Source organism: Neovison vison, chromosome 14 (assembly GCF_020171115.1).
Source record: "Neovison vison isolate M4711 chromosome 14, ASM_NN_V1, whole genome shotgun sequence".
Lineage (NCBI taxonomy): Eukaryota > Metazoa > Chordata > Mammalia > Carnivora > Mustelidae > Neogale > Neogale vison.
Window position 1 is genome coordinate 10,838,940 of NC_058104.1, and position 25,747 is coordinate 10,864,686.

Consider the following 25,747-nt stretch of genomic DNA (forward strand, 5'->3'; position numbering starts at 1 on the left):
GGTATGGGGGCGTGGCCCTGCATGGGCCAGGGGGCAGGGCCAGGATCTAGCGGAGAGAACGTTTCTCTTGTGCCCTTATGGCCTCTGCCGAAATCTCTCTTCAGGAGCCTGAGTGGAGGTGGGGCTGGTCTCTATGAGGGGCCGGGATTACGGGAGTGGGGGGCAGCAGAGGGCAGTCCCATCCGGGCTCAGGAGGGGCCCTCTCTGCTCACTGCTTCCCAGGGAGATCCCAGGCTGAAGTTCCGCCAGGGCCTGGCCCAGCCTGGTGGGAGAAGGGGTCCCTCCGCAGAGTCCTCCGCCCCCCGAAGGGTTTGGAGTGCTCCCCCACACCAATGCCACTGCCTGCCACGGGGTGGGTCTGTTGGAAGAGGCCCCGGGATGCCCTGTGAGCACTAGGCCCCCGGTCTCTCTGCCTGGGCTCCTGGCGTCAACACACTCCAGCAGGCTCAGCTGGGCCCCAAGAGAGTCCCCGCCTGTGGTCCCCGCTGTCTGCCAGCCCACTCCTCCAACCAGCGACCAGAACAGCAGAACAGAAACAAGAGTCGGGGAACCTGGGCTCTCTGCTGGCCCCGTCACAGATTCACTGTGTGTCCGTAGCCAAAGAAGTTCCCCTTTCTGTGCCGTACATTTCTGGGCGCAGTGTGAGCTCTGGACCCGGGTCTTTGCCAGCGTCCCATCAGGGATGAAGCTCCAGGAGCCCGATTCACAGGAATGGGCCTCTGATGGTCGAATTCCGGGCAGTGCATGAGAGGCACACGGAAGGGGAGGTTTGGGCCGGGAGGGCTTTCCTATATTGCCCTGCTCATCACAAGCCACAAGTGGCCATGCCCGTTTCTGAAGAGTTTGCTCATTTTCAGATGCTTCCTGCCGGTCGTCTGGTCAATTCGCACCAGTATCGGGACTGCTGGTCAGTACCGGCAGCAGAGGGGTGGGGGGAAAGGCGTGAGGGTGGTCGGAGAGAAGGCCGGGGAGATAGGCTAGGGTCAGATTGGGCAAGGCAGGGGGACGAAAAGGGTTAGCGGGTCCCCACCCAGGAAGCAATGTGTCTACAGTGTGTACTTGTGCACAGATGGGCTCGTGCGAGACTTTGAGCACGAACGGGTATGAATACGTCTAGGTATGCAACTTAACCACATATGTGTGCACTTTGCAAACCAACCTGTTTGAACTGATGTAAGGGAGAGCCCAGGTATGTGAGTTCAAAATGCCGCGTCTGCTGAAGCGTGCCTGTGTAGGGTGTGTGTGCGCGTGCGTCTGCCCTTGGCGGTTCCCACCAACAGGTGCACCGGGAAAGCTGGAACCGTCCCAGCGGCCCCTCTTGGACAGCTAGCCTGGCCTTCCGCTCCCCGGCGGGGCTATAGCTAGGCCCCCAGGAGAAGGAGTTCGAATATGGAGGCAGCCTAAGGAAGTGACTTGGCCATGGCTCAAGGGCAGGGTTGGGCAGGCAAGCCTTTGATCTTTCCTGCGGAGGGGCTCTAGGCTCAAAAAGGGACCCTGCAGCAAGGTGTCCGGCGGCCTGTGCTCTGGAGATGGCGGGGTGGTCCCAGAGGAGTCCAGCTCTAGGTCCAGGTTGGGGCCCTGCTCTTGCAGCTGGCATCTGTCCAGGCGTGGACTGGCACATCAGACTCGGGAAGCACCCTGGGATGGAGGCCTGGGGAGGGGCCTCTGTGGGTCTCAGGAGCCCCAGGCCCAGCACCCAGCTCGGAGGCCAGCTCCCCCTTCTCCCCCGCCCCCACCTTTCATGCTCGAGGTATCCTACAGCATTGTCCTGTTTCTGAGCCGACGCTGGGGATCCCCATCCCACCCCGTTCAGCAGGAGTGAGCGGGCACCTTCAGGCAGGGCGGGAGCACCAGGCTTCAGGTGGGAGAAGCAGAGTGACGCGTTGCGTTCTCGGCTCTTTCCGTCTGTCCAGCCCCACCGCCACGGCCTCAAGCAGGCTCTCACCATGTCCAGCTCTGGCTACTGCAACCGTCTCTTGTCCACTGCCCTGGCGGCATCCATACTCACATGCTCCCCCCGGCCCTGGAGGGGGCTAGTGGAGCCTCACCTTCTGGTCTTCGCTACAGCCCTCTGTCCGCCTGATGCCGGCCCTTGCTCAGTTACCTCTCAGGAGGATCTTCTCTGACTCCCCAGATGGGTGCCCGTCTGTCTCTCACTCCAGGTCTATAAATCACGTCTCCCTTAACCAACTGGGAGTGCGTCAAAGGCAGGGCTGGTTCTTTTCCACCTTCAGGTCCCCAGAGCCTAGCCCAGGCTTGGACCTCAGCAGTAGTTCTCAGCGTTCACTAACTGAAAGAATGAGGTATGGGAGGGAAGGAAGCCTCTCACAGCTCTCTGGTTAGCATTCTCTGCAGATCTGAGAACAGAAGGCTGATCTGTTATCTGCAGATCTGAGACCCTCAGAGGACAGAAGCCAGCCAGGAGGGAAACTCCTGGACCCCCAGCCTCCAGAGCACGGCCCTCTCCAGGGGACGTTTGTGGAGGCCGCCCCCTGCTGACCAAGCAGGGAAACTGGACAAGGTCTGGAAGCTTCTCTGGAGGCAGGGAGTCCTGCTTTGCCCAGGGATAGAAGAGAGGTCTCTAGTGAGCAGGGAACGTTAGCTGAACGTGCTGTATTTTTCCTTTTCCTAACAATGGTCACGGTTAGTGTCTCCCTTCCTCCCTCTCCCCAAACAGAAGGGTGTGTGCTTGGGATCCAACTGGTTTCCAGCTCTCTAGACTGGTCTGGGGGCCTCCAACTAGTGCCCGAAGAGCATTGAGTTTCAAGTCCATGTTTGGCCATTGCTCCCAGCCCCGAGCTCCCCAAGGGCAGAGACCACCTGCTCATTTATCCACTCAATGACTGTCTACTGAGCACCTTCACCGGAGTCTCTAGTCCCAGCCCGAGCCTCAGCACAAATCAGTGCCCATCGACAGCGGGCGCTCCAGTGTTGCATTCAACAGGTAAAAGGGGAAGGGCTTGCCATCTGCTCCAGGCCCTAGAAAATAGATCCTGCTTATTGTTTATTGTGGGGGAAATGCCCTCCTCTACCCTGGCTCCGGGCTGCCAGCCGTAAACTGCAGCCAAACGAGGGAAAGTTCCAGAAAACGCACGGACTTGGAATCAGAGCAGCCATTGCCGGGGGCTGCTGGCAGATGTTCTGCTAGACGCGGTGTGCCTCGAGCAAAACAGGGGTGGAGATGGTTGCACTGAATGACCGCGGAGGCCCCTCCCAGCTGTGTGACTCGGGGACCCAGGATGGGACTCTCCAGCCCGACCATACCCACGGCCCATGGTGTCCCTAGGCAGGCAGGCCAGAGGCAAGGGAAGTGACCCTGTCACGCTGGGAGCAGGTGGTCCCCTCACTTGCTTCTGGATACAGACCTGGGACTGGAAAGTGTTGAGGGCACACACAGCAGCCAGTACCCACCGAGTGACCCTGAGGGACTGGTGCCCAGTGTGCTTGGAGAACAGATGCCCCAGGCTGGGCCCTGCCAGCCTTGCTCGGGGACTACAGACGACTCTCAGCTGCTGCCGGGGCACCCAGCTCCTGGCCGGGGAATCCTACTTGACCGTCACTCCCCCCATCCCCCTCACCCAGGGCAGGCCACCCAGGTGTGTGCCCATCACCATCTGGCCCTCCCTGGGCTGGGAGCACCTGTGGGTGTGTCTTACTCACCTGTGATACTCAGGACCTACTAAAAAGCCAGCCCAGAGCTGGCCATCCAGTTTCTGGAACAGATGAAGGTCACACATCGTAAGGTCTAGGACAACACCTGCGGCCAGTCTGCGGGCTTTCTTGGCAGCTTTGGGGAGCTCCAGCCGACGGCTGGTTGACCAGAAGTCATGCTTCTCAGGCCTGGCAGGTGCCCGTGGGCTCAGAAGCACATTCCTGTCCTCCATCTGCCCTGCGTCAGAGGGGCTGACCCTGCCAACTCCATTTCCTGGGCTAGTTTGCCAGTGGGCTCTGGCAGATCTGGCCCACGGGAAGCCCTGACCATAGGTCAGACGGTAAATGAGACGATGGGCAGAGGGACCGGCCTCTTCTCAGAGCCTCTGGCTTCATGACCAGGATGAGGTCATGCCACGCAGCCCTCCTCGTGCGGTCCCAGCTTGGAGGTGCCCACTAGGGGGCAGCAGTGGTCCCCGCCGTTGCCAATCCCAGGGCTGTCCAAGCTTCCCGTTTCCCTCTTCAGCTACCCCAGCACCCGCGCCACTCACCCCCCACCCATGTCCCATCTCCACTGGGTGGAGGTCGTCGGCCTGGCTCAACCTGAGCTACTTGTCTTCACCATCACACCCGACACTGCTGCCCCCCCAACTCCCAACTCCGCTCTCTCACCCCAGCCGATCCCAGAGACCGCACACACCACACGCAGGCTGGAGGCAGGTTCTTTATACAAAGGTAACCAACACTGCGGTGCCACCAGCAGGCCACCGCGGTTCGCCATGGCCCGTCTCACCACTCCTGGGGCAGAAGGCAATGGCGGGGGGTCATGGTGGGGGGGTGACACTACACGGGCCCCAGGACTGCTGAGCTAGGAGCTCCCGAAAGGCAGACACAGACGCACGGACACTAGAACCAAGAGCACCACACACGAAGACAGGCGGGAAATGCAGCGCTAGAACGAGCCCCTGGCAGCCACGGGCCACCCCAGGGCGCTCTTCTCCCAGGCGTTCTTCGGGAGGTGGCGCGGCGGGTGGGAGCCAAGGAGCCCAGCTGGGCCGCTACGGAACTACGGGACCTAATCACGGAGCGCCTTGCCCTCTGCATCTGTAAAGTGGGGACAATCAAATGCACTTCACAAAGCGGTCATGACGACTGCCACAGGGATATATATCAAAATACTCGACACAGAGCCTGGCACATAGAGGTGTTCGCTAAATAATTTTTTGTCAAGAGAATCTTGGCTCCGTTCAGAGAGGACCTTCTTCAGAACGCCAAGACGCAAGACAACTTCCCTAGAAATTCTTTCAGGGGATCAGGACCCTCGAGCACTCCTTGGAGCCTGCAGCCGCCGGCGTGCCCAGTGCCCCAGAATACACAGTGCCAGGGCAGTTGAGGGGGGAGGGGGGCTGGACCCCCAGGGAGGCACCCGCGGAAGCCGGGTAGACGCCGGAGGAGTTGGGACTTGTGCCAAAATGGTTCTGTACGTAACACAGGCCGGAGGCTGGCTGGTACGGAGGCAGGCTGGGCATGTGGCCAGGAGAGCAAGCCGGCCAGGCAGCTAGTTTCTGGCCACTGGCGTGCTGCATCTGGGCGACAGGGTGGCTCGGGGACAGGTGAGGGTGGCCACTCTGTGTGGGGTAGGAGCCGGGCACGGGGTTCAGCCTGGAACGGAACAAGAGAGAAGACGGTCACTCCGCTGGCAATGCCCAGGCCCCAGCAGTCACTGGACGTGAGAAAGGCTCGGGTCACTGGACCACTCTGTGTGACAACCTGCTCTGGAGATTTGCTGCAACTAGCTCCAAGCACCAAGCGAGGAGACCGGTTAAGCTCACCCGGTGAGAAAGCATCCCCCGAGAGGGGAGGGCCCACTCACAGTCCCACGGTAAGCCGGGAGGATGAGGGGACACGGGGCTCGTGACTGAGGCCACCTGAGGCAGAACTGTTCATGGTAGTTTGTCCCCCAGATGGAGACGGGACCTGATCGCAGCGGTCACTGTGTCTGTGACCAGCTCGGCGATGCTACCCAAGGAGAACGGGCCAACTTCTGTGGGAGGGAGGGCAAGAGCACTCGAATGGGGGGTAACACAGGGCTTGGGCCCAGGCCTTGTCTGCTGTGAGGTTTTCTACCTGTGGCTTTGGGAGTGAAGACTCACAGCTCCAAGTCCCGACCGGCATGAACCGACGAGCCAGATGTGTGCAGCTGCCCATCTGAAGATGAAAGAACCAGCACCCTCCCCCCACACCCGCCACAGACACGTGTGGCTGGGACCACAAATGGAGACACAGCCTATGGGTTTTGTCCTCTGAGCCTCTGCGCAGAGTTTCAAATACAGAGAATGACCGCCAACACCACTGGTGTTTGTTAGGGGACTGGACCGAATCCACGCACGGTTCAGCTAAAACCTGACTTGACAAATGAGTGTCCCCTTAAGGTGGCTCAGTCAGTTGGGCATCTGACTCTTGGTTTCGACTCAGGTCACGATCTCAGGAGCCCCCGTCCAGCTTCATGCTCGGCGGGGAATCTGTGTGAGTCTCTCTCCCTCTGCCTCTCCCCCAACCCCTCTCTAAAATCAATCAGTCAATCTTACAAACAAACAAAAAACCATCAAATCAGCTGCGTTAAGTACAGGAACACAGCAATTAACATTAACATCTCACTTCTTCTGCGACTCTTGGAAACGCAGAGAATCTGGATTACCAGAAGTTCACCAGGAGCCTCTGGGAGGCAAAAGTGTCCAGACCGCTGCGTAAGTGTCAAAGCAGACACGTGTGTTGTGACGCCTGTGTCCCAGTGTTGGGCCTGCCGAGACATCATGCTCTGTTCTGGGGCCTGGGGCAGGCCGGGATGATGAGGGAGCGTATACCACGCCAGGCCCTGAAGGGTCACCACCTCCCTGCCCCAGATCTGTCCGTCACGATGAGAAGGCAACAGACCTGGCACGGACACGTCCCAGGTGCAGCAGGGCAGGGCAGCTGCAGCAGTGCGTGGAAGGACTTTCTCCTCAGGGGCTGCCTTGGCGATGAGCCCCCAGCCAGGACAGGGGCGTAAATGGAGGTCAGGGGACCACCCTCAGCTGTCTGAGAGGCGGCTCTTTCACAGGGGGCGCGTTTGTACCCAAGGACCCCTGAAGTCCCCTCTTGAGCCTATGAGAACAATTAAAAGCCTAAAAGCTTCAATACTCCTCTAAATTTCCACAGTCTCCCACGTATTTCGACCCCAGGGATCACTTGCCTGAAATTGGGTGAGGGTGCCATTTCTGGTTCTCCTAGTACCCCGCAATACCCCAGTCCCCGATGTCCCCCGCCTTTGAAGTCAAGGTCAGAGGGCCCTGAGCTGATCAAGGCTGGGGGTGCCCACCTCCTCAAATAAGCTACAAACATCAATTCAGCCAAAACCCTGCATCCGGGCCGGCGTGGAGCGCAGACCCTATCCCACAGCTGGCTGAAGGCAGAGGAGGGCCGCCCGGCAAGCACCTGAACTTCACATGCGTCCTTTCTGTTGCGGGGACCCCGAAGGCAAGAGAGTCTCCTGCGTGGAGAGGTCCCAGCACGGCTGCCCCCAGGGAAGGGCACAAGAGGCCGGCGGTGGGGAACAGCAGAAAGGGGGTGAACAGGACCTAGAAGAAGAGACCCTAGTTGTGGACGGGGCTCTCCTGCCTCTGTGTCACCTCAAGACACTCCTGTCCGTCCTTGGGCCTCCTCTGCGCTAGGACGGAGTGAGGCTGCGTGAGCCTGGGCGGCTGGCCTAGCAGCTCCCGCAGAGTTAGCGAGCCTGGACTGCAAGACCTGGCACGCGGCCTTCTCTTGCCGGGCGGCCAGGAACACGCCACCTCCCAGCTCCTGCGCGGCCTCACGTCCAAGCTGCCTGGTCGGACGGGCGGACGGGCGGCTTCTCGCCAACGCGGTGTGCTTGGCAGCAACGAGGGCTAGTGGCAACGCTCGATGGCGCCTCTCCCTCCCACCGTCTGTCCCACGCCACTCGGGGGATACATGAGCACTTGAGATGCCTTCCCTTTCCCCTTTCGGCTCAGTGCCTACTTCAGACACAACCAGGCAGGATCTAGAATGCTTGGGAGACATCTGTGCAAGATATCTCCCAAGGACCTGTGCAAGGACATTCCGGGCCTGGGACCGTCCGCACCCTGTTCCCTTTCCCCACGACATTCTATACTCTCTCTACAGGCCCTAGAACAGCTTCAAGAATAAGCACTAAGAGTCCTGCAGCTTGGACGCCTGGGTGGCTCAGTGGGTTAAGCCGCTCCCTTCGGCTCAGGCCATGATCTCGGGGTCCTGGGATCGAGCCCCGCATCAGGCTCTCTGCTCGGCGGGGAGCCTGCTTCCCCCTTTCTCTCTGCCTGCCCCTCTGCCTCCTTGTGATCTCTCTCTGTCAAATAAATAAATAAAATCTTTAAAAGAGATTTCTGCAACTTACTTCCGGCTGTGGGCTGCCCTTCTTTCGGCCGAAGAGCCGGAGATGTACTTGAACACCGAAATCCTCCTCATGAGGCTGAAGGGGAACTTCTGGTCGAGCTTCACCGCGACACGCTCGGAGAGGTCGATGGAGTAGCAGTAGGTGAGGCCGTCTGAGGTTGGCGTGTTAAGTAAAACTGAGGCAGCTCACGGGAGGAGGGCGGACGCGTCCCCGTAGCGCACACGTGCCCACGTTTATCCCACAGGGGACGAGCACTCACTCTACACTATGCGGACGCTGACGCTCGGGAGAAATCAAGGGTCGCGCTTCTGTCCCCTGCCCCTCGGAGGGAACAAGGCCCACTAGTCGAGGATGGAGGCGGTCTCGATAACCTCCGCAGGGCACTGACAGTTTCTTGTCCGCTTGTCCCCAGACTGAAGGCGCCCTGCCTCGATGCGACCAAGTGAGCCTCACGTGGGACTCGCTGGCAGTACTTTCCCCACGTGGTCATCACCCCACGGAAGTGATCTGAGGTCATCCAACCTGTGTCAACCCGCCACCCCCTGGGCGGCCATAAAGACTTTCGTCTTTCTGACGATCATCAGCTTTCGTCTGTCTGTCCATCCAGCTATCCATCCCTTTGACAAACACTTACTGAACACCTGTGATACACCAGGAACTGAGAAATGAGCACCAGACAAGGAGTAAGTCTTTGGGACAGAGGAAGTGGTGATAAGCCATAGCTTATCTCAGCAACAGCAGGCTGGGTACCCTCACCGAGAGTAGGGAGATCGAGAAGGCTTTCCCTGGGAGGCGAGGTGCGTGCGGAACCCTGAACTGTGAGCGGCAGCAGCTGGCGGAGGGTAGTGGTGCGGAGAAGGTAAGGAAGCACCGGGAGCTGTTCCTGGAGGCCGTGATCTCCGCTGGATGCTACTGGCCGTCTGATCAAGATGAGTCTGCTGGCGAGACTGGTCCACTCAGTACTGGACATTCGATGTCCCCAGTCACCGGCCACCAAGTGGCAGCAGCACCTGGCCACTGTGATAACCAAAAATGCCCCCGCACACTTCTGTGTCCTCTCAGGGAGGGCAGTATTATTTCCAAAGACTGATTTCCAGTGACAACCAGGGCTGCGAGGAAGTCCGAAGTTGTCCCGGCTGCTGACTTCGGAATGCTCTTAATAATCGATTCTGTTTCTGACTCTGACCAAGTCCTGGTACCAGACTAGTCCTCCCCCCATAGGTAACTGTAAGCCGGACACAGTGTTTTACGCAACTGTCTCCACACTCTGGACAGCAAACCCTGAACAATACTAAGTAGTCTAATGTATGTGTAATTGGTACCCTAGAAGGAGAGAAGGAAACAGGATAGGAAAAAAAATCTTGGGGACATAGTGATGCTAATTTTTTTAGACTAGATGAAAACTCTAAATTCAAAGATCCGAGATCCAATAATCAACTCCAAGAAATGCCAACGCAAAGAATATCACCACAAAGGCATACGATAATTAAATAGCTGAAAATCAGTGATAAAAAATAGTGGCTCAGTGGGTTAAGCCGCTGCCTTCGGCTCAGGTCATGATCCCAGGGTCCTGGGATCGAGTCCCACATCGGGTTCTCCACTGGGCGGAGAGCCTGCTTTCCTCTCTCTCTCTGCCTGCTTCTCTGCTTACTTGTGATCTCTCTCTGTCAAATAAATAAATAAATAAAATCTTTAAAAAAAAAAATAGTGAAAGGAGTCAGAGAAAAACAACGAATTATGTACGGAAAATAGTACGAATGACTACTGATGTCTCATGAGAAAATGATACAAACCATTAAGTCATGCAATGACATCTTCAAAAGTGAAGGAAGATCAGAGAAGGCCAGAATTCTGTATTTAGTGAAAAAAGGCATTTTTAAGAACCCAAAGCTGAATTTGTCCCCAGCATACCCACTGTACAAGAAATGTTAAGTGAGGTTCTTCAGGCAAGAGGAAAATGATACCAGATGGAAACTTGGATCCACACAAAAGAATGAAGAGAATTAGAAGGGGGCCTGGGTGGCTCAGTCACGTCTGCCTTTGGCGCAGGTCATGATCCCAGGGTCGGCATCGAGCCCTAGCTTGTGCTCCCTGCTCAATGGGGAGTCTGCCTCTGCCTCTGCCCCCACTCACTCGCGCTCACTCTCTCACTTTCCTTCTCTTCCAAATAAAATCTTAAAAAAAAAAAAAAAAGAAGAGAATTAGAAATGGTAAATTTGTGGATAAATGTTACTTTTTTAAATTAAGAAATACATAATTGACTGTTTAAACAAAAGTAATAGTGATGTACTATGAGGTTTACATGTGATAGCAGCAGAAATAAAATGTAGACAACACCACAAAGGATGGAACAAGAAAAATAGAAATACAATTTTGTGAGATTCTTAAATTATATACTAAGTGGTATATTATCCAAAAGTAGTCTCTGATAAACTAAAAATGTGTACTGGAAACTCTAGAGCAACCACTAAAAAATAAGACAAAAAGGTATAGTTAATAGCAAATAGAGCAAACCTGTAAGAGCCTATCTTTAAAAAACGAAATACTGAAGGGGCACCTGGGTGGCTCAGTCTGCTAAGTGTCCCAACTCCTGGTTACAGCTCCGGTCTGACCTCAGGGTCGTGAGATCAAGCCCCGTGTTGGGCTCTGTGCTCAGTGCACAGTCTGCTTGAGTTTCCCTCTCCCTCTGTGCTTCCCCTACTTCAAATAAATAAAAACATCTTAAAAAAATACAACTAGAAAAATACTCAACTCAAGTCAGGAAAAGAGGGAAAAAGGAACAAAGAGAAAACAAAGGGCAAGACTTAACCCCAACCATATCAATAATTATACTAAATGTACATGAGCTAAACATGCCATTTAAAAGGCAAAGAAGGGGATGCCTGGGTGGCTCGGTTGGTTAAGCAGCTGCCTTCGGCTCAGGTCATGATCCCAGAGTCCTGGGGATCAAGTCCCACATCAGGCTCCTTGCTCGGCAGGGAGCCTGCTTCTCCCTCTGCTTCTAGCCTGCCACTCTGCCTGTGCTTACGCTCTCTCTCTCTCTCTCTCTAACAAATAAATAAAAAAAAAATCTTAAAAAAAAAAATAAATAAAAGGCAAAGAAGGTCAGACTGGAGAACTAACTACATGCTGTGTACAAGAAACATGTTTTAAATACAAGGACACAAACATGTGAGAAATACAAAGATGGAACAAGAGATACCATGTAAATCCTCATTTTAAGAAAGAAAGCTGGAATAACTACATAGTAATGTCAGAAAACAAAGACTTTAGAGCAAAGAATATTACCAGAGATTAAAATGGTCCATTTCACAATGATAAAAGGTGAGTTCACTGAGATGACATAATAATCCTAAATGTGTATGCATCCAGTCCTAGAACTTCAAAATACTTGAAGAAAGACTGAGAAGAATTAAAAGGACAACACAGATCCACAATTTTAGTTGGAGATTTCAATAGTCCCCTTTCAGTAACTGACAGAACAAGTGTAACTGTATATAAGGCTAGAACAGTGTCAACACCTTGACCTAAGTGACATACATTGAACATGACACCCACCAACTGCAGAATGTCCATTCTTTTTTAAGCACACACAGAACATTCACCAAGATATATCAAATGCTGGGCCAGAAAAATCTAAAAAAGAAAGTTCTCTGACCGCATGAAAGGAAATTAGAAATCATCAACAAAAGGAAATCTGAAAAATCACCTAAAACTGAGAAATTAAGAAACTCATTTGTAAATAACCCTTGGATCAAAGAAATCCCAAGGAAACTCGGAAAATACTTCTACGTCAACATAAAAATATAACATCAAAATGTGTGGGATGCAGCCAGAGTGGTGTGTACAGGGGAGTTCATAGCTTTAGATTTCTTATTAGAAAAAAAAGGTACAAAATTAACAAAATAAAAATTTTAGAACAAAATAAACAAACTATGTGATCAATGTGTATTTACACACTGCCTACCCGGATAGCTTACAGAATCACAGATTGAAAGAGATTTTGGGAACGTACCTTATTTAACCTCCAACACTACCAATTCTGGTATTTAAAAAAAGGAACCCACATTAGGGCTCCTGGCTGGCTCAGTCAATAGAGTGTGTGACTCTTGATCTCGGGCTTGTGAGTTCAAGCCTCATGCTGGGTGTAGAGATTACTTAAAAACATTTTTTTGGGGGGGCGCCTGGGTGGCTCAGTGGGTTAAGCCTCTGCCTTTGGCTCGGGTCATGATCCCAGGGTCCTGGGATCGAGCCCCACATCGGGCTCTCTGCTCTTTGGGGAGCCTGCTTCCCCCTTTCTCTCTGCCTGCCTCTCTCCCTACTTGTGATCTCTCTCTGCCAAATAAATAAATATTAAAAAAAAATTTTTTTTTTTAATATCATAAAAAGAGGAGTGCCTGGGTGGCTCATTCAGTTAAGTGTCCGACTCCTGATTTCTGCTCAGGTCATGATCTCAGGGTCGTGGGACTGAGCTCCATGTTGGGCTCAGTGCTCAGGGCAGAGTCTGCTCGTCCCTCTCCCTCTGCTCCTCCCCCCACCCTTCTTCTCCCTCTCTAAAATAAATAAATAAAATCTTAAAAAAAAAAAAAAAAAGTCACACACCAACTTTAGAACTCCAACCTCCAACCTCCCCTCCCACTCGCCGCCAACCGTCACTGCCGGAATACTTACACAAGGGATGTTAAGGTTCATCCTCAGTTTCTAATCACCCATAAAAGCCTCTCTCTAAAAAATTATTTTCTGACAAACAGACTAAATCAAACCAAACCAAAGCAAACAAACCTGTATCCTCTTCCTTTCATGAATATCTCCAGCTCATGGGTCTTTCAGATTCTTTCAATGAAGTTCCTTATCATAATTGGCCAAATGTAGGTTTACACTTTAGTTTACGAGGGGAAAAAACCCCAAATCGGAGTATTTCCAAACGGCAGTGCTAAGCTGGGGTGAGGAGATAGCTACCTATGTTGATGGTTTTCCAGATGGGGAAATTCTGGCCTAGAGGGGAAGCGACCCACCCAAGACCACGTGGTTTTCAAAGCTGAAGCTCGAATCCAGATTACCTACATCTGAGCCCACAGTTCTAGCTACGAACCCCCAGACCCTCCACCCAGGTTCACTTTTTGGCATGTCATCACCCTCCAGTTCCCTTCTGGAAAGGATACACGTTAGCCCAATTCCAAGTCCACAGACATTACTGAGGAATGAGGTCTGGGGAATGAGCCAGGAGGCGCACAGAAGCAGCCACGGCACCAGCATCGAGGGCACAACCACGCCGAAGACCAGGGCCCTCCTCATCCGAGAGCGGACAGAGTTGACTCCCAGCATGGCAAAAGCCACGGGGGTGAAACCTCTGGCATCTTCCACCTCCCCCAGCTTCGACAGCGACGACACAGCTTCAAACGACAGGAAGATGATGGCGGAGAAGATGGCGAAGATCACGGTGAAGAAGCAGTGGCGGACGGTGCCCACGGTTCTCTCGAAATTGCCAGCAAAGCGCCAGATGATAATAGCACCGCAGAGCAGGGAGACCGGGTTCTCATAGACGAAGATGTACGTCACTAGCCTGTAAACTGCAGGGGGAGCAGGGTTAGAGGCCTGGCAGTAGAGGGGCTCTAAGGAGGGCGAGCCAGGTTACAACCCACCTCGGAAAGGGGGCGTAGCTGGCTGTCGTGCCGCCGAAAATCAGCCAGGAGCCACGACAGGCAGGGGAGGCAACAGTGGAGGACCCAAGACTCAAAAGCAGAGCTGTGAACATCCAATCCTTGCTCTCTCCCGGACCTGGAGCAAGTCCGTGACTGGCTTCCACGTGGGGGGAAAGAAATAGAACCCTTTTTAGCATGGGATGGTCTTTGAATTGGTAATGTGCTTTAGAATCCCTTTTTTTTTTTTTTAGGTTTGCATACTGACCTATCTCACCGGGCAGTTTGAGGATTAATTAATTGTAACAGCTTCAGGGGTGGACTGAGTGGGTGTCACTTAACACTCTTTGTGCCAGTCTCCTCGGCTGTAATCCTGACCTCTCCTTCCATAGGGGCTGTTCAGAGGAAGAAAAAAGGGACCATGAATTATTTTGCACCTAAAAAGATCGTAAAACTACAACTAATAAGATAGAGAACGCAGACGTCTTTCTTGAAAGCGCTTATCCGATCTTACAGGTAGAGCGGTGCCTGATACGCAGTATGACTGCAAAGAAACTCACTCGTGTCTTTCTAAAAGCAGTCATCGCTTCCGTACTGAGGTGACTGGTGATGTCGCAGTAATATTGAACCTTGGGGGTGGAAAGGCTAAGCCGTGGCATCTTGGCTCGGTCACGTCCAGGCTGGCGGAGGGTTCAGTCCAGTCACAGGCCTGCCAGCTTTAGTGTCTTCATTGTAAAATAACAGGATCACAACAGAGGCCTTGGAAGGTCTCTTATGTGTCAAATACTCCCACGCCCATGAACCCCACAGTCAGAGAAGCTGTGAGCTAAAGCGGGGAGAGGGGAGCTCAGTTGATGCATTCTGTGTTTGTTCAGGGAGGTATGCTCTGTGTATCTACGTTGGGGAGAACGGTCTGAGCAGGGAGGCAGGCTACGGACCGTATACCTCGGCCCTCTCCGTAAGGCTGCACCATCTCAAGAGTACTTCGTGATTTGCTGAAATCATTCCAAGTACAAAGTGAAATCCCCAGCATAAATGTGAAGATTCTAGAAGCAACTCTATAGGGTTTGGGTATTGGACACCCCCAAGGCTCCAGTTCCAAAACATCACACAGTAAGCAAAAGAAAACAAAACAAAACAAAACCTGTTGCCGTCTCAATTGCATGACTTGATAGCTCTGCGACTCCCCCGCATTAAAGACTGTTTCAGCCAAATGCTGGCGAATAATAAATTAGCCTACTACGTCACTGGGATGGACATTAATGCTCCTGAGTGTGCTTTGCGAAATAACAAAAGGGATACAGCTTTCCCATTTTCCTCCCCAGAAAAGAAGGGGGGGAAGAGACAGAGACTAGGGAGGTCTCTCGCGCGCGGGTGTTTCTCCTGAATCGATCTGCAAAATTTCTCAGCCGCAGATTACACAAACACCTGTTTCCCAAGGCACAAGACGTCTCGTTGTTGGGGAGTTGGGAATCTGAGTCAGGGTTAAGATGCACACTTAAGAGGAAGCAGAAGACGTTCTAAACCCCAAAAGAGGCCAGGACGCTTCCAAGGGTAGCCACAGACGATGCTCAAGCGTGTCGACGAAGGAGAGAAACACTGTTCCCGGGGTGCGGAGCGGGGGAGGGTAGGGGTCAGGCCCCCCAGCAGACGTCGGTGTGTATGTGACCGGGAGCGGGAGCAGACAAATCCTTCGCGGGGAGCGAGCATGGGCGAACGAAGCGAATGGACGCGGGGCCTGGACCAGGGCTGTGGCGCGGGAAAGGGGGGGCGATTTCGGGCAGGGGAGGACCACAGCGATGACGGGGGTGCGATTCTGGAGGGACAAAGACGCGGGACGCGAGGCCGGTCCTCCGGGCGGGGAGGACGATGGCGCGGGCGGCGTGGCTGGCGGTGAGGCCCGACGGCGCGGGCGCGGGGAGCCCGGAGCCCGGAGCCCGGGGCCTGGCGAGGTGCGGGGAAGCGGGGGGCTCCCCGCGGCCCGGCCCCGCCCCTGCTCACCTTGCCAGTTGCGCAGGGCCTCGGAGCGCAGCGAGAGCCCCGACGGCGCCAGGGGAGGCTGCAGCAGGAACAGGCGGGGCCCGGACACCAGCAGCGAGAGCAGCGCGGTGAAGAAGGTGGCGGACGGCACCTCGGGACACAAGGACCAGCTCCGGTACCCGGGCTCTGAGGCCGCCATGGCCGCCGTCGCTCCCGCGCCCCTTCTCGGCGCCGGCTGCTCCTCGGCTCCTTCCGCCTCCCTGCGGCTGTCTCCCCTGGCAACAGCGGCGGAGGCGGCCGGAAGCCCCGCCTCCCCGACGCCCCGCCCCTCGCCGAGCCGCCCAATCCAGTCGCGCAAGGCCACGGGGAGTCGGAACAGCGCCCTCTGGCGTGCAAAGGGCTGGGACCTCGCGCAGGGGCCGGGGCTGCGTCCGCTTGCGGGGCGCGGGTTTGGATCTCGTGGGCTCCGCTCCAGACGCTGAAAGATTACTGTGTTGCAGTTTACAAAACTCTTTTCACACGCACGCGCACGCACCTGCCTTATTTGTGCTTATGCCCATTCCACCGATGAGGAAGCTGAGGTCTGGGGAGGGCCCTGGGTCATTCAGTTGAATGGCAAAAGCAGCTTTTGAACTCAGGTCCTGCCCCTGCTAGGGCCTGGAATTGGCCGGGAGTACAGCCAAGGCAGGCTTCAGTGACTGGATTGGAGGGGAGCGGGCAGATGAGGGCGAAGCGCTAGAACGTAACGGAAGGGAACCTGAGATTCTTTCCATCCTCCATGTGCAGTGCTAAAATATAACTATGATTTTTCAGATGTTAATATAAAGCAACGGGACATGTTTAAACGAACACTGGGTGTTTCTAAACTCGTGCTGCTCATGGTGCAGCAGTGGGCATAAAAATTAATTGAGGTTTATCTCTCCAGAAATAGGAAGCAAAAATATGAATCAGGGGTGTGGCAGAGCTGGTAAAATCAGCAAATGGGAACTTGGGTTGCTGGAACCAGGTGCAGGCCCTGGAAAGAGGAAGGGGATGGTGGTCCCGGCTCCTCGGTGCCAGTCCCGCAGCTCCAGGAGTTCTGGGACTACTTCTAGACACACATTCTGGAAAAGGATGTAGAAAATTAGAGTTAGGGTGCCTGGGTGACTCAGTGGGTTAAGCATCTGCCTTCAGCTCAAGTCGTGATCCCAGCGTCCCCAGGTCAACTCCTGCCTCTGGTTCAGCAGAGAGCTTGCTTCTCCCTCTGCCTGTGGCTCCCCCTGCTTGTATTCTCTCTCTCTCTGACAAATAAATAAATACAATCTTAAACAAGAAGAAATAAAGATAGAAAGAAAGAAAGAAAAAGTTTTCTTTAACAAAAGGATCCCAGTTTGGGAAGGAAGGGGGAGGGAGGACTTCAAATCATATCTGATAATGAACAATTAATTAATTGTTAATTAATTAGAGACGTCTCTGGAGAAGCTTCAGGGGTCCTGAACGCTGCCTGGGAACTATGTCAAGAGTTGTCCCTAAGGTGAGGGAGTAGATTTATTCTGTGCCACTCCAGAGGGGAGCACTGAGACAGAAAGGTAGAAAAGACAGAGAGACCATGTGACATAAGGAAGACCTTTATGACAGTTTGGGTTGTCCCTCTACGGACTAAGCTGCCTTGCTAAGTAGTGAGCTCCCCGTCACTAGCAGTGTGCAAGCAGAGGCCATGTGATGACTTGGTGAGAATACTGAAGATATGCAAGCATCAGGTTGGACGTGGAAGTAAATGGCTTTTAAAATCCCTTTGGATACTCCAGTTCTAAGTCTGCATAAACAAACAGAAACACAAATGGAGGGTTGATACATTTGCCACTTATCAGGGGGTCCAGGATAATTGCATTTGGTCCCCTGACAGAATGAGAATTGTAGGGATTTCACACATCCTACAGTCAAGGGAGCCTCCAACAGTCTCTCTCTGACTCTGCCTCCTTCTCGTTTTTCTTCCAATTATCTCTCCAGAAAACCCCAAGACCTCTTAAGCTCAGGGGACAGAAAACTGGAATGAGCAAAGCAGAGCCTTCATTAGCAGGCAGACTCGAGGATGGGGCACCGAGGGACTGTGAATCGTTTTTGTTCTATCCATTTTGCCCTTGTTCTGCTAAGAGACTTCTAGGCCTCCCACGTGCTACCCAGGGATGCTCTGTCTCTGGTTCCACCAAGTACCCTCTGCTCTCCTGGAGAGTGTCTGGCTCTTCAGGTGCCAGACTTTCAGGCTTTGGGACAGAAAACACACACATCAGTGTGGATGTTTTCAGATCAAATCCTCGAGCAAATGCTGTTGACTCTGCCGCTCACTCCCTATCCGGCTTCATGGGTGTTTTGAGGTGTTTGTTTGTTTGTTTGTTTTTTAAGATTTATTTATTTATTTATTTATTTATTGGAGAGAGAGAGCAAGAGCAAGTGCAGGGGGCAGGGGAGGGGAGAACGGGGTAAGGAGCCGAGGGAGGGAATCTTCAAGCAGACTCCCTGGAGAGCTTGGAGCCTGACGTGAGGCTTGATCGTATGACCTGGTAGATCCCTACATGAGCCAAAACAAAGAGTCAGATGCTTAACTGGCTGAGCCACCCAGGCGACCCTGGGGATGGTTTTTTAAAAAGTAAAATCAGGGATGCCTGCTTGGCTCAGTTGGTTAAGCTGCGACCTTCAGCTCAGGTCGCAATCCCCAGGTCCTAGGATCGAGCCCTGCGTGGGGCTCCCTGCTCGGCAGAGAGTCTGCTTAATAAATAAATAAGTAATAAAAATTAAAAAGTAAATCATGGGACACTTGGGTGGCTCAGTCGGTTAAGCATCGGCCTTCCGCTCAGGTCACGATCCTAGGGTCCTGGGATCGAGCCTCGCATCGGGCTCCCTGCTCACTGGGGAGTCTGCTTCTCCCTTTCCTTCTCTGTGTGCTCCCCCCAAATAAATAAGTAAGTCTTAAAGAGAAAAAAACAACTCAGAAGAGCCTAGGTGCATCCCATGTGTCCTGTTCGCTGAGAATCTTCCTCAGTCCCTCTTTTACCAGCTTATTTTCCCTGGGAGAGACAGAATAACGACCCCCCCACAGGTGTCCATGTCCTAATCCCCAAATCCCATGTAAATGTTACCCTATGTAGCAAAAGGGACTTTGCCAATGTGATTAAATTAGGAATCTTGCAATTATCCTGAGTCAATGGAATCATGAGTGACTTTTTAAGGAGGCAGGAAGGACAGAGGGAGAAAAGGCAGTATGAGGACAGAAACAGGGTCAAAGCTTTGTACTTTGAAGACTAAGGCAGGGGCTGTCAGCCAAGGAATGAGGCAATCTCTAGAAGCCGGAAAATGCAAGGAAAACGGATTCTCCCCCACCCCACCCCTGGAGTCTCCAGGAAAAAAGCACCTCTGCCAACACCCTGATTTTAGTCCCATAAAATCCGGTTCGAACTTTGAACCCCAGAAGTATTAAGGTTATCAATTTGTGGGGTTTCCTTCCAATTTTAAAATCGTGGCAAAAACACACACATTTACCCTCTTAATCATTTTTAAGTGCATAGTTCAGGGACGGTAAGTACATTCGCCCTTAGGAGACTGTGAGGTCTGCGACGGCAGACACCTGTTCCGGAGCCCAGGACGCAGTCGGTGCTCAGAAATACTTGGTGGTCCCTCCTCGACGCAGTGGATGTCTTTGCACAGGGAAGAGAAGGTTGTTTGAGGAGCTGGAAACGAGCACCCCAGAGCCTCGCTTGGCACAGCTAAGTCAGCTCTGTGACCAGTACTAACCGCCCATCTTGGTAGGTTGGGGTGCTCCTGGATTTGCGCCCCCACTCTGATCCCAGGGCATGTCTGCAGAAGGCACAGAATGACTTCAACGCCCCCCGGGCCTAGGGATGGTGTGGGGGACTGCGCCATAGGTGTGGGACATTAGGTCTGGGGCGGGTGTTCCCAAGGGGTCCCAGCCTCTCGGCCCCAGCGCACCGAGCAGCGCGGCTCCTTGTCAGCCAGCGCTGGACTCCTTGACCCCGCAGCTGTGGGAGGATGGCAGCAGAGCAGAGCGACAAGGCCTGCCAGATCCCCCTGTCCAGCTTCATTCAGTGGTCCCGGAGCCTCCAAGCCACGTCCTTACTGCCCCCTGGTGGACAGCTCGGTGCAGGGCGGGGGAAAGGCCCCGTCCCAGGGCAGAATACTGCCCTCTGCTGGCCCTCTCTGGAAGCGGCTCACATCCAGACAGACAGTTTAATCTTGAGGGTCTGGGGGTAGGGGGCGACCACTGAGTAGCTCCCTTAGGTCCCAAATCCTGGATGGCGACACTCCACGGCAAGATAACTGCAGCTTCCCACAGCATTCATTTACCACACTATCTCTCTCCAGTTCTCCTGTTCCAAACTCCCAGAATGGGGACGTCCCTCAGTAAGCCGGGTGCCTAAACTCACAGCCCCCCACAAAGGATGGAAGGCTAGCGCCCCCTCTTCTGACGGCAGCCCGGCTTCCACAGGGATCCTCAAGATCTACCCCCTGCACTTGGCTTCAATGCGTCATGGAAAGTGAGGTAGGCGGGAGCCAGAGAGTAGAAGCCCTCCTGGGCTATGTTGTGGGCTGACTGTTCTAGGCACAGCCGGAAGTATAAGGGGTTAAGCGAGGGGAGTCATGACCCATGACCCATTCATGTTTTAGAAAGTATGGGGAAATGAGCACGGTCAACATTGCTGAGAGGATTGAAAACTGGTACAATTTCTGTGGAAGGAAGTTTTGCAATGTCTTTCAAAATGACTAACATGTCGTGGAGCTTTGAGCCAGCAACTCCATCTCTAGGATTTTAAGCTAAGATGTACTTGCCTATTTGGAAAATGTCTTATACAAACAGCCGGTCATTGTGGTGTTGATTGCAATAATAAAATGACAGCCCGATGTCCGTCACTGCAGGAATGATTAGTACAGTCTGTCCCTTCAAAGGAAGACCCGGTCATAAAAAAACCCGACAAAATCAGACAAAAAGCAATAGCGAGGAAGCTATATCTCAATACGGAATGGTATCTGAAAGATTTTGCTGAGTGGGAAAAGCAAGGTTAATAACAGTGGATATAGTGCTGTACCATAAACATAAAGATGTGGGAGAAATAAACATTCATTTTTTAATGCTAAATGACCAATGCATTTTCACACTCCCCAGGGTCAATGGGGACCCCTAGTGAGATTGCATTATACCCCGGTTTCCCTCCACCGTCCACGTCTTTCCCTTCCCTAGGTGCTGACCCCAGGAGTGCTCCCGCAATAAATTCTAATCTCCATCTCAGGGCGTGCTTCTGGGAAAGCACAAATTTAATTTTACTGGAAGTCACCGGTTTTCCAAAGTGGTTCGCTATTTTATACTCCAACCAACAGTAAATAAAATTTTAGTTGCTTCCTGTCTTTGTCAATACAGATGTGTGTTCTTTTCGGTTTTACTTGGTCTTTCCATGATGGCTGAGCACTTTCTAAGAACTTGTTGGCCAAAAAGAGGAAAAGAGATAGCTCTGGCTGCTGTGTGGAAGGGGCATGAGTAGAAAGAGGTGGTCCCGTCAGTACATAGTACAGGGTCCCAGACAGAGATGATGATGGCCGGATACACATCATCGCTGCGGAGATAGAGGGGACGCCTGGGTGGCTCAGTTGGGTAAGCGTCTGCCTTCGGCTCAGGTCATGATCCCAGGGTCCCATCCCTCTCCCTCTGCTGCTCCCCCTGATTGAGCTCTCTCTCTCTCAATTAAATAAAATCTTTTTTAAAAATTAGAAAAAAGTAAAAATAAAATAAAATAAACATAAATCAGAGATGGAGAGCCTATGAGATGGCTGATGGGAGTGGGTATGCAGGGTAAGAAAAAGAGAGAAATCAAGAGGGGACTCCTTCAAGGTGCCCCTTACAGATCTGGGAACAAGGAAGGGGAGAACAACTTTAGGGGAGTGTAGAAATCAGTTGGAAGGAGAGGAAGAATCGGGAGAGCTCGAAAGGGCAGGGAAGGCATTGGGGGCAGGGGAACAGGATGGATGGAGAATGAGTCTGCACAAAGTTGTAGAATCAAAATGGTGTGGTACTGGCCTTGGGACAGGCATATGGACCCATGGGATAGAACAGAGAGCCCAGAAATAAACCTTCACATCCACACACAAAACAGTGAATTCAGATCCTTATCTTGTACCAAAAAAACCAGAAACAAAATTTAATTCAAAATGGATCAAAACCTTCAAACTCTAAAACTCCTAGAAGAAAAAAATGGGGCAGGGGGAGGGGATCTTTATGACATTCATTTTGGCAGTGATTTCTTGGCTAGGACACCAAGGGAGCAGGTGATAAGGGAAAAAAGAGATACCTCGAACTTCCTCAAAATTAAAAACCTTGCCTGCATCAAAGGACACGATTAAGAGAATGAAAAGACAACCCACAGAATGACAGAAAACTCTGTGATGAAAATATAGGTGTAAATCTTTGGGACCTTTGATGAGATACCAGCTTCTTCGTTGTTGTTGTTTTCTTTTTAAGATTTTATTTATTTATTTGACAGAGATCATAAGTAGGCAGAGAGGCAGGTAGAGAGAGAGAGGGGAGGAAGCAGGCTCCCTGCCGAGCAGAGAGCCCGATGCGGGGCTTGATCCCAGGACCCTGAGATCATGACCGGAGCTGAAGGCAGAGGCTTAGCCCACTGAGTCACCCAGGTGCCCCTAAATCACATATTTGATAAGGGTCTGGTATCCAGACCATGTAAAGAACTCTCGTAACTCAACCATAAAAAGGCAACTCTGTTAAAAACTCGGGCAAGGGATGTGAATGAACATTTCTCCAGAGGAGACAGACAAACACCAATAAATACACGCTCGACCTCATTCATCTCTTGGGAAACGCAAATCACAACCAAATTGAGAGACCTCTTCAGATTCAGTAGGATTTCTGTACTGAAAGAAAGAAGGAAAGAGAGAGAGAGAGAGGAAGGAAGCATGGGAGGGAGGGATGGGGCAAATGTAAAATGGTGCCGTTACTGTAACACAGTGACAGTTTTTCTAAACAGAATTACCAAATGGCTCCGCAATTTGAATCCCACATACATACCCAAGGGAATTGAAGGCAGGTGTTCGAACAAAAGTGTACACAGCAATGTGCATATCAGCATTAATCATAATCAGCTTCCAAGTGGAAACAGCCCGACTGTCCATCAACAGATTCGTGGCCAGATAACACGTGATATATACATACAGAGATGTATTTGGCCCTAAAAAGGAATGAAGGACTAATGCTGAAACACAGATGAATCTTGAAAACGTTAAGTGAGGAAACAAGTCTGAAAGGAGCACAGATTGGGAAATGTCCAGTGTAGGCAAATCCACAGGGACAGAAAACACACTAGTGGTCACCACGGTGTGTGTGTGGGGGGGAAACAGGGCGTGAGCGCTGGTGGGTATGGGGTCTTTTTGGGGAGTGATAAAAATGTCCTAGGATTAATGGTGATGGTTGCCTAGCTTTTTTTTTTTTAAGATTTTGTTTATTTGATATATATAGAGAGATCACAAGTAGATAGAGAGGCAGGTAGAGAGAGAGGGGGAAGCAGGTTCCCTGCTGAGCAGAGAGCCCGATGCAGGGCTCCATCCCAGGACCCTGAGATCATGACCTGAGCCAAAGGCAGAGGCTTAACCCACTGAGCCACCCAGGCACCCCTGCCTAGCTTTTTTTTTTTTGAGAGGGAGAGAACATGTGTGCGTGCAGGCACATGGCAGGAGGGAAAGAGGGAGGGGGAGAGAGAGAATCTTAAGCAGGCTCCGTGCCCAGCGCCATCTCACTGCCCTGAGATCATGACCTGAGCTGAAATCAAGAGTCGGACACTTGACTGACTGAGCCACCCAGCACCCCTGGCCCTTTTTAGAGAGTGCACAACTTTTTTTGAATATACTAAAATCTACAGAATCTGTACCCTTAATAATGGTGGATTTTATGGTAGGTGAATCAAATCTCCACAAAAAAATGTGTGCAGAGAAATATAAATGTAAGAATAAGTGAAAAACATGGTATTAGAGGCAAGATGGTGGAGGAGTAGGAGACTGAGATGACATCAGGTAGCAGGAGTTCGGCTGGACAGTTATCAAACCATCCCGAACACCGACAAACCCAACAGGAGATGGAAGAGAAGAGCAGCAATTCTAGGACCAGAAAAGCGACCACGTTCTAGAAGGCGGGTCGCAGGGAAAAGTGAACCGGAAGCGACAGGAGGACAGACCCCGGCCAGCGGGGGAGCCGGAGCACAGAATCCCACCCCGTAGGAGTCGCTCCAAGGAGAGACGTCGCTGCAGAGGCGGAGCGGGGGCGGGGCCCTCGCGGGGACAGCGCGGTCTCAGGTCCCGCGGGGTCACAGAAGGACCGGGGGTGTCTGAGGGCCGCAGAGCTTGCGGGTATCGGATTGGGTTCGCCGGCGCAGAGACGGGGCTGAGGAGGGGCTCTCAGCTCGGGGTCACCTTAACCCGTGACCCAAGGCACAGCTGGGCCATGGCTCTCCGCGCAGGGACCCCACACGCGGCAGATCTGGGGACACTCACCGTCCTTCTCCGGGAGGAGCCTGCGGGAGTGCGCGGCGGGAAGCTGCGGGTTTGCGGACTCCAGACGGGGCCGCGCCACAGGAGGAGACCCGCGGTCACAGGCCGGGGAGCTCCGAGCGCGGCAGAGACCAGGGACACGGGAGGGACCGTTGGCTTCTCTCCCAGGGGCGTGCTGGAGAGTGGGCCCCCAGCTCTCTGCTCCTCCAGGCTGGGGACTAGGAGGCCGCCATCTTCATTGCCGTGCTCCCCAGCTCTACGGAAAGCGCTCAGGGAACAAAAGCTCCCAGCGCGAACCCGAGCAGAAGACTTAGCCCTGCCCCTGGCAAGGGCGATGCAATTCCGCCTCCGACAAAGACATTTCAGAATCACGGCAACAGGCCCCTCGCCAAAAGATCACCAAGAACATCCAGCCAACATCAAGCTCACTGATCAAGGAGAACGGTGGAAGTCCAGAGGAAGGGAAAGCAAAGTATGGAATTCATGGCTTTTCCCCATGATTCTTGCAAATAAATAAATAATACATAAATTTTTAATTTTTTTTCTTATTCTATTTTTTTAATCTTGCCTCTTCCCTCTTTTAACCTTTTTTTAAAATAGTTCATCTCAACAATACCTTTCTAAAAAAAAAAAAAACTTTTTAAGCCTTCATTGTTATAGGCATATTTTATCCCTTCATTGTATTTAAACTTAATTTTTTAATGCATATAGGGTTTTTTTTTTTTTCTAAAAAAATTGGGGATTCAATTTCTTCTAATAGGTCAAAATATACCCTAAATCAGGGTGACTGGGTGGTTCAGTGGGTTAAAGCCTCTGCCTTCAGCTCAGGTCATGATCCCAGGGTCTTGCTCAGCAGGGAGCCTGCTCGCCCCCACCCCTCTCTCTCTGCCTGCCTCTCTGCCTACTTGTGATCTCTGTCTGTCAAATAAATAAATCAAATCTTTAAAAATATATACCCTAAATCTAGCACATGGCTTTGTTCTAGTCTCCAGTCTGAGCGCATTCTCTCCTCTTTTTTTTTTTAAGATTTTATTTATTTATTTGACACAGAGAGAGATCACAAATAGGCAGAGAGACAGGCAGAGAGAGAGAGAAGCAAGCTCCCTACTGAGCAGGGAGCCCGATGCGGGACTCGATCCCAGGACCCTGAGATCATGACCTGAGCCAAAGACAGAGGCTTAACCCACTGAGCCACCCAGGTGCCCTTCTCCTCTCCTTTTTCTTTTCTTTTTTTTTTTCTTTTACCAACCAACTTACCTTATCAATTCATTTTTTAGATTTAAAAAAAATGTTCCTCTTTACAGTCATATTCCATCCCTTCATCGTGTTTACCCTTATTTTTGTACACACACATGCACACACACACACAGATATATATATATATATATATATATATATATATATATATATATATGTTTTTCTTTCTTTAAAATCTTGGGAGGTAGTTTCTTCTAAGAGACCAAAATACACCCAAAATCAAGAGGGTGGCTCTGTTCTTGTCACCAGT

General features: G+C 52.2%; 2 protein-coding genes across 3 annotated transcripts in view; one reads left to right on the forward strand and one right to left on the reverse strand.

The window, feature by feature from the left end:
* Window positions 1-4,362: 4,362 nt before the first annotated feature.
* RHBDD2 (rhomboid domain containing 2) lies at window positions 4,363-24,450 on the reverse strand. 2 transcript variants are annotated; one of them, XM_044233046.1, is made up of 4 exons: window positions 24,244-24,450; window positions 13,246-13,653; window positions 8,084-8,234; window positions 4,363-5,313 (listed from the first exon to the last, which is right to left on the reverse strand). In XM_044233046.1, exons 2-4 carry the CDS (start codon window positions 13,406-13,408, stop codon window positions 4,956-4,958), a joined length of 672 nt encoding a protein of 223 aa, XP_044088981.1. In that variant the 5' UTR covers window positions 13,409-13,653; window positions 24,244-24,450; the 3' UTR covers window positions 4,363-4,955. The 2 variants fall into 2 exon arrangements, with proteins under 2 accessions (XP_044088981.1, XP_044088980.1); XM_044233045.1 differs by lacking the exon at window positions 24,244-24,450 and adding an exon at window positions 15,724-15,952.
* The window catches only part of CCL24 (C-C motif chemokine ligand 24), a 50,847-nt gene continuing 40,999 nt past the window's right edge, over window positions 15,900-25,747 (forward strand). Inside the window, 2 exon segments of the mRNA XM_044234000.1 lie at window positions 15,900-16,150; window positions 19,716-19,834. Of these exon segments, the coding sequence (XP_044089935.1) occupies window positions 15,900-16,150; window positions 19,716-19,834 (370 nt within the window).

Bases quoted from the DNA above. Each gene is read 5' to 3' on its own strand.
- RHBDD2 (XM_044233045.1), bottom strand. From the start codon at position 15,901: ATGGCGGCCTCAGAGCCCGGGTACCGGAGCTGGTCCTTGTGTCCCGAG. The intron at 8,235-13,245 runs GTATCCTTTCCA...CGCCAACCTCAG, and splicing joins ACTTGGAATTGGGCTAACGT to ACGGCCTCACCTACTGCTAC. The intron at 5,314-8,083 runs GTAAGTTGCAGA...GTTCCGTTCCAG, and splicing joins AGGGCAGCCCACAGCCGGAA to GCTGAACCCCGTGCCCGGCT.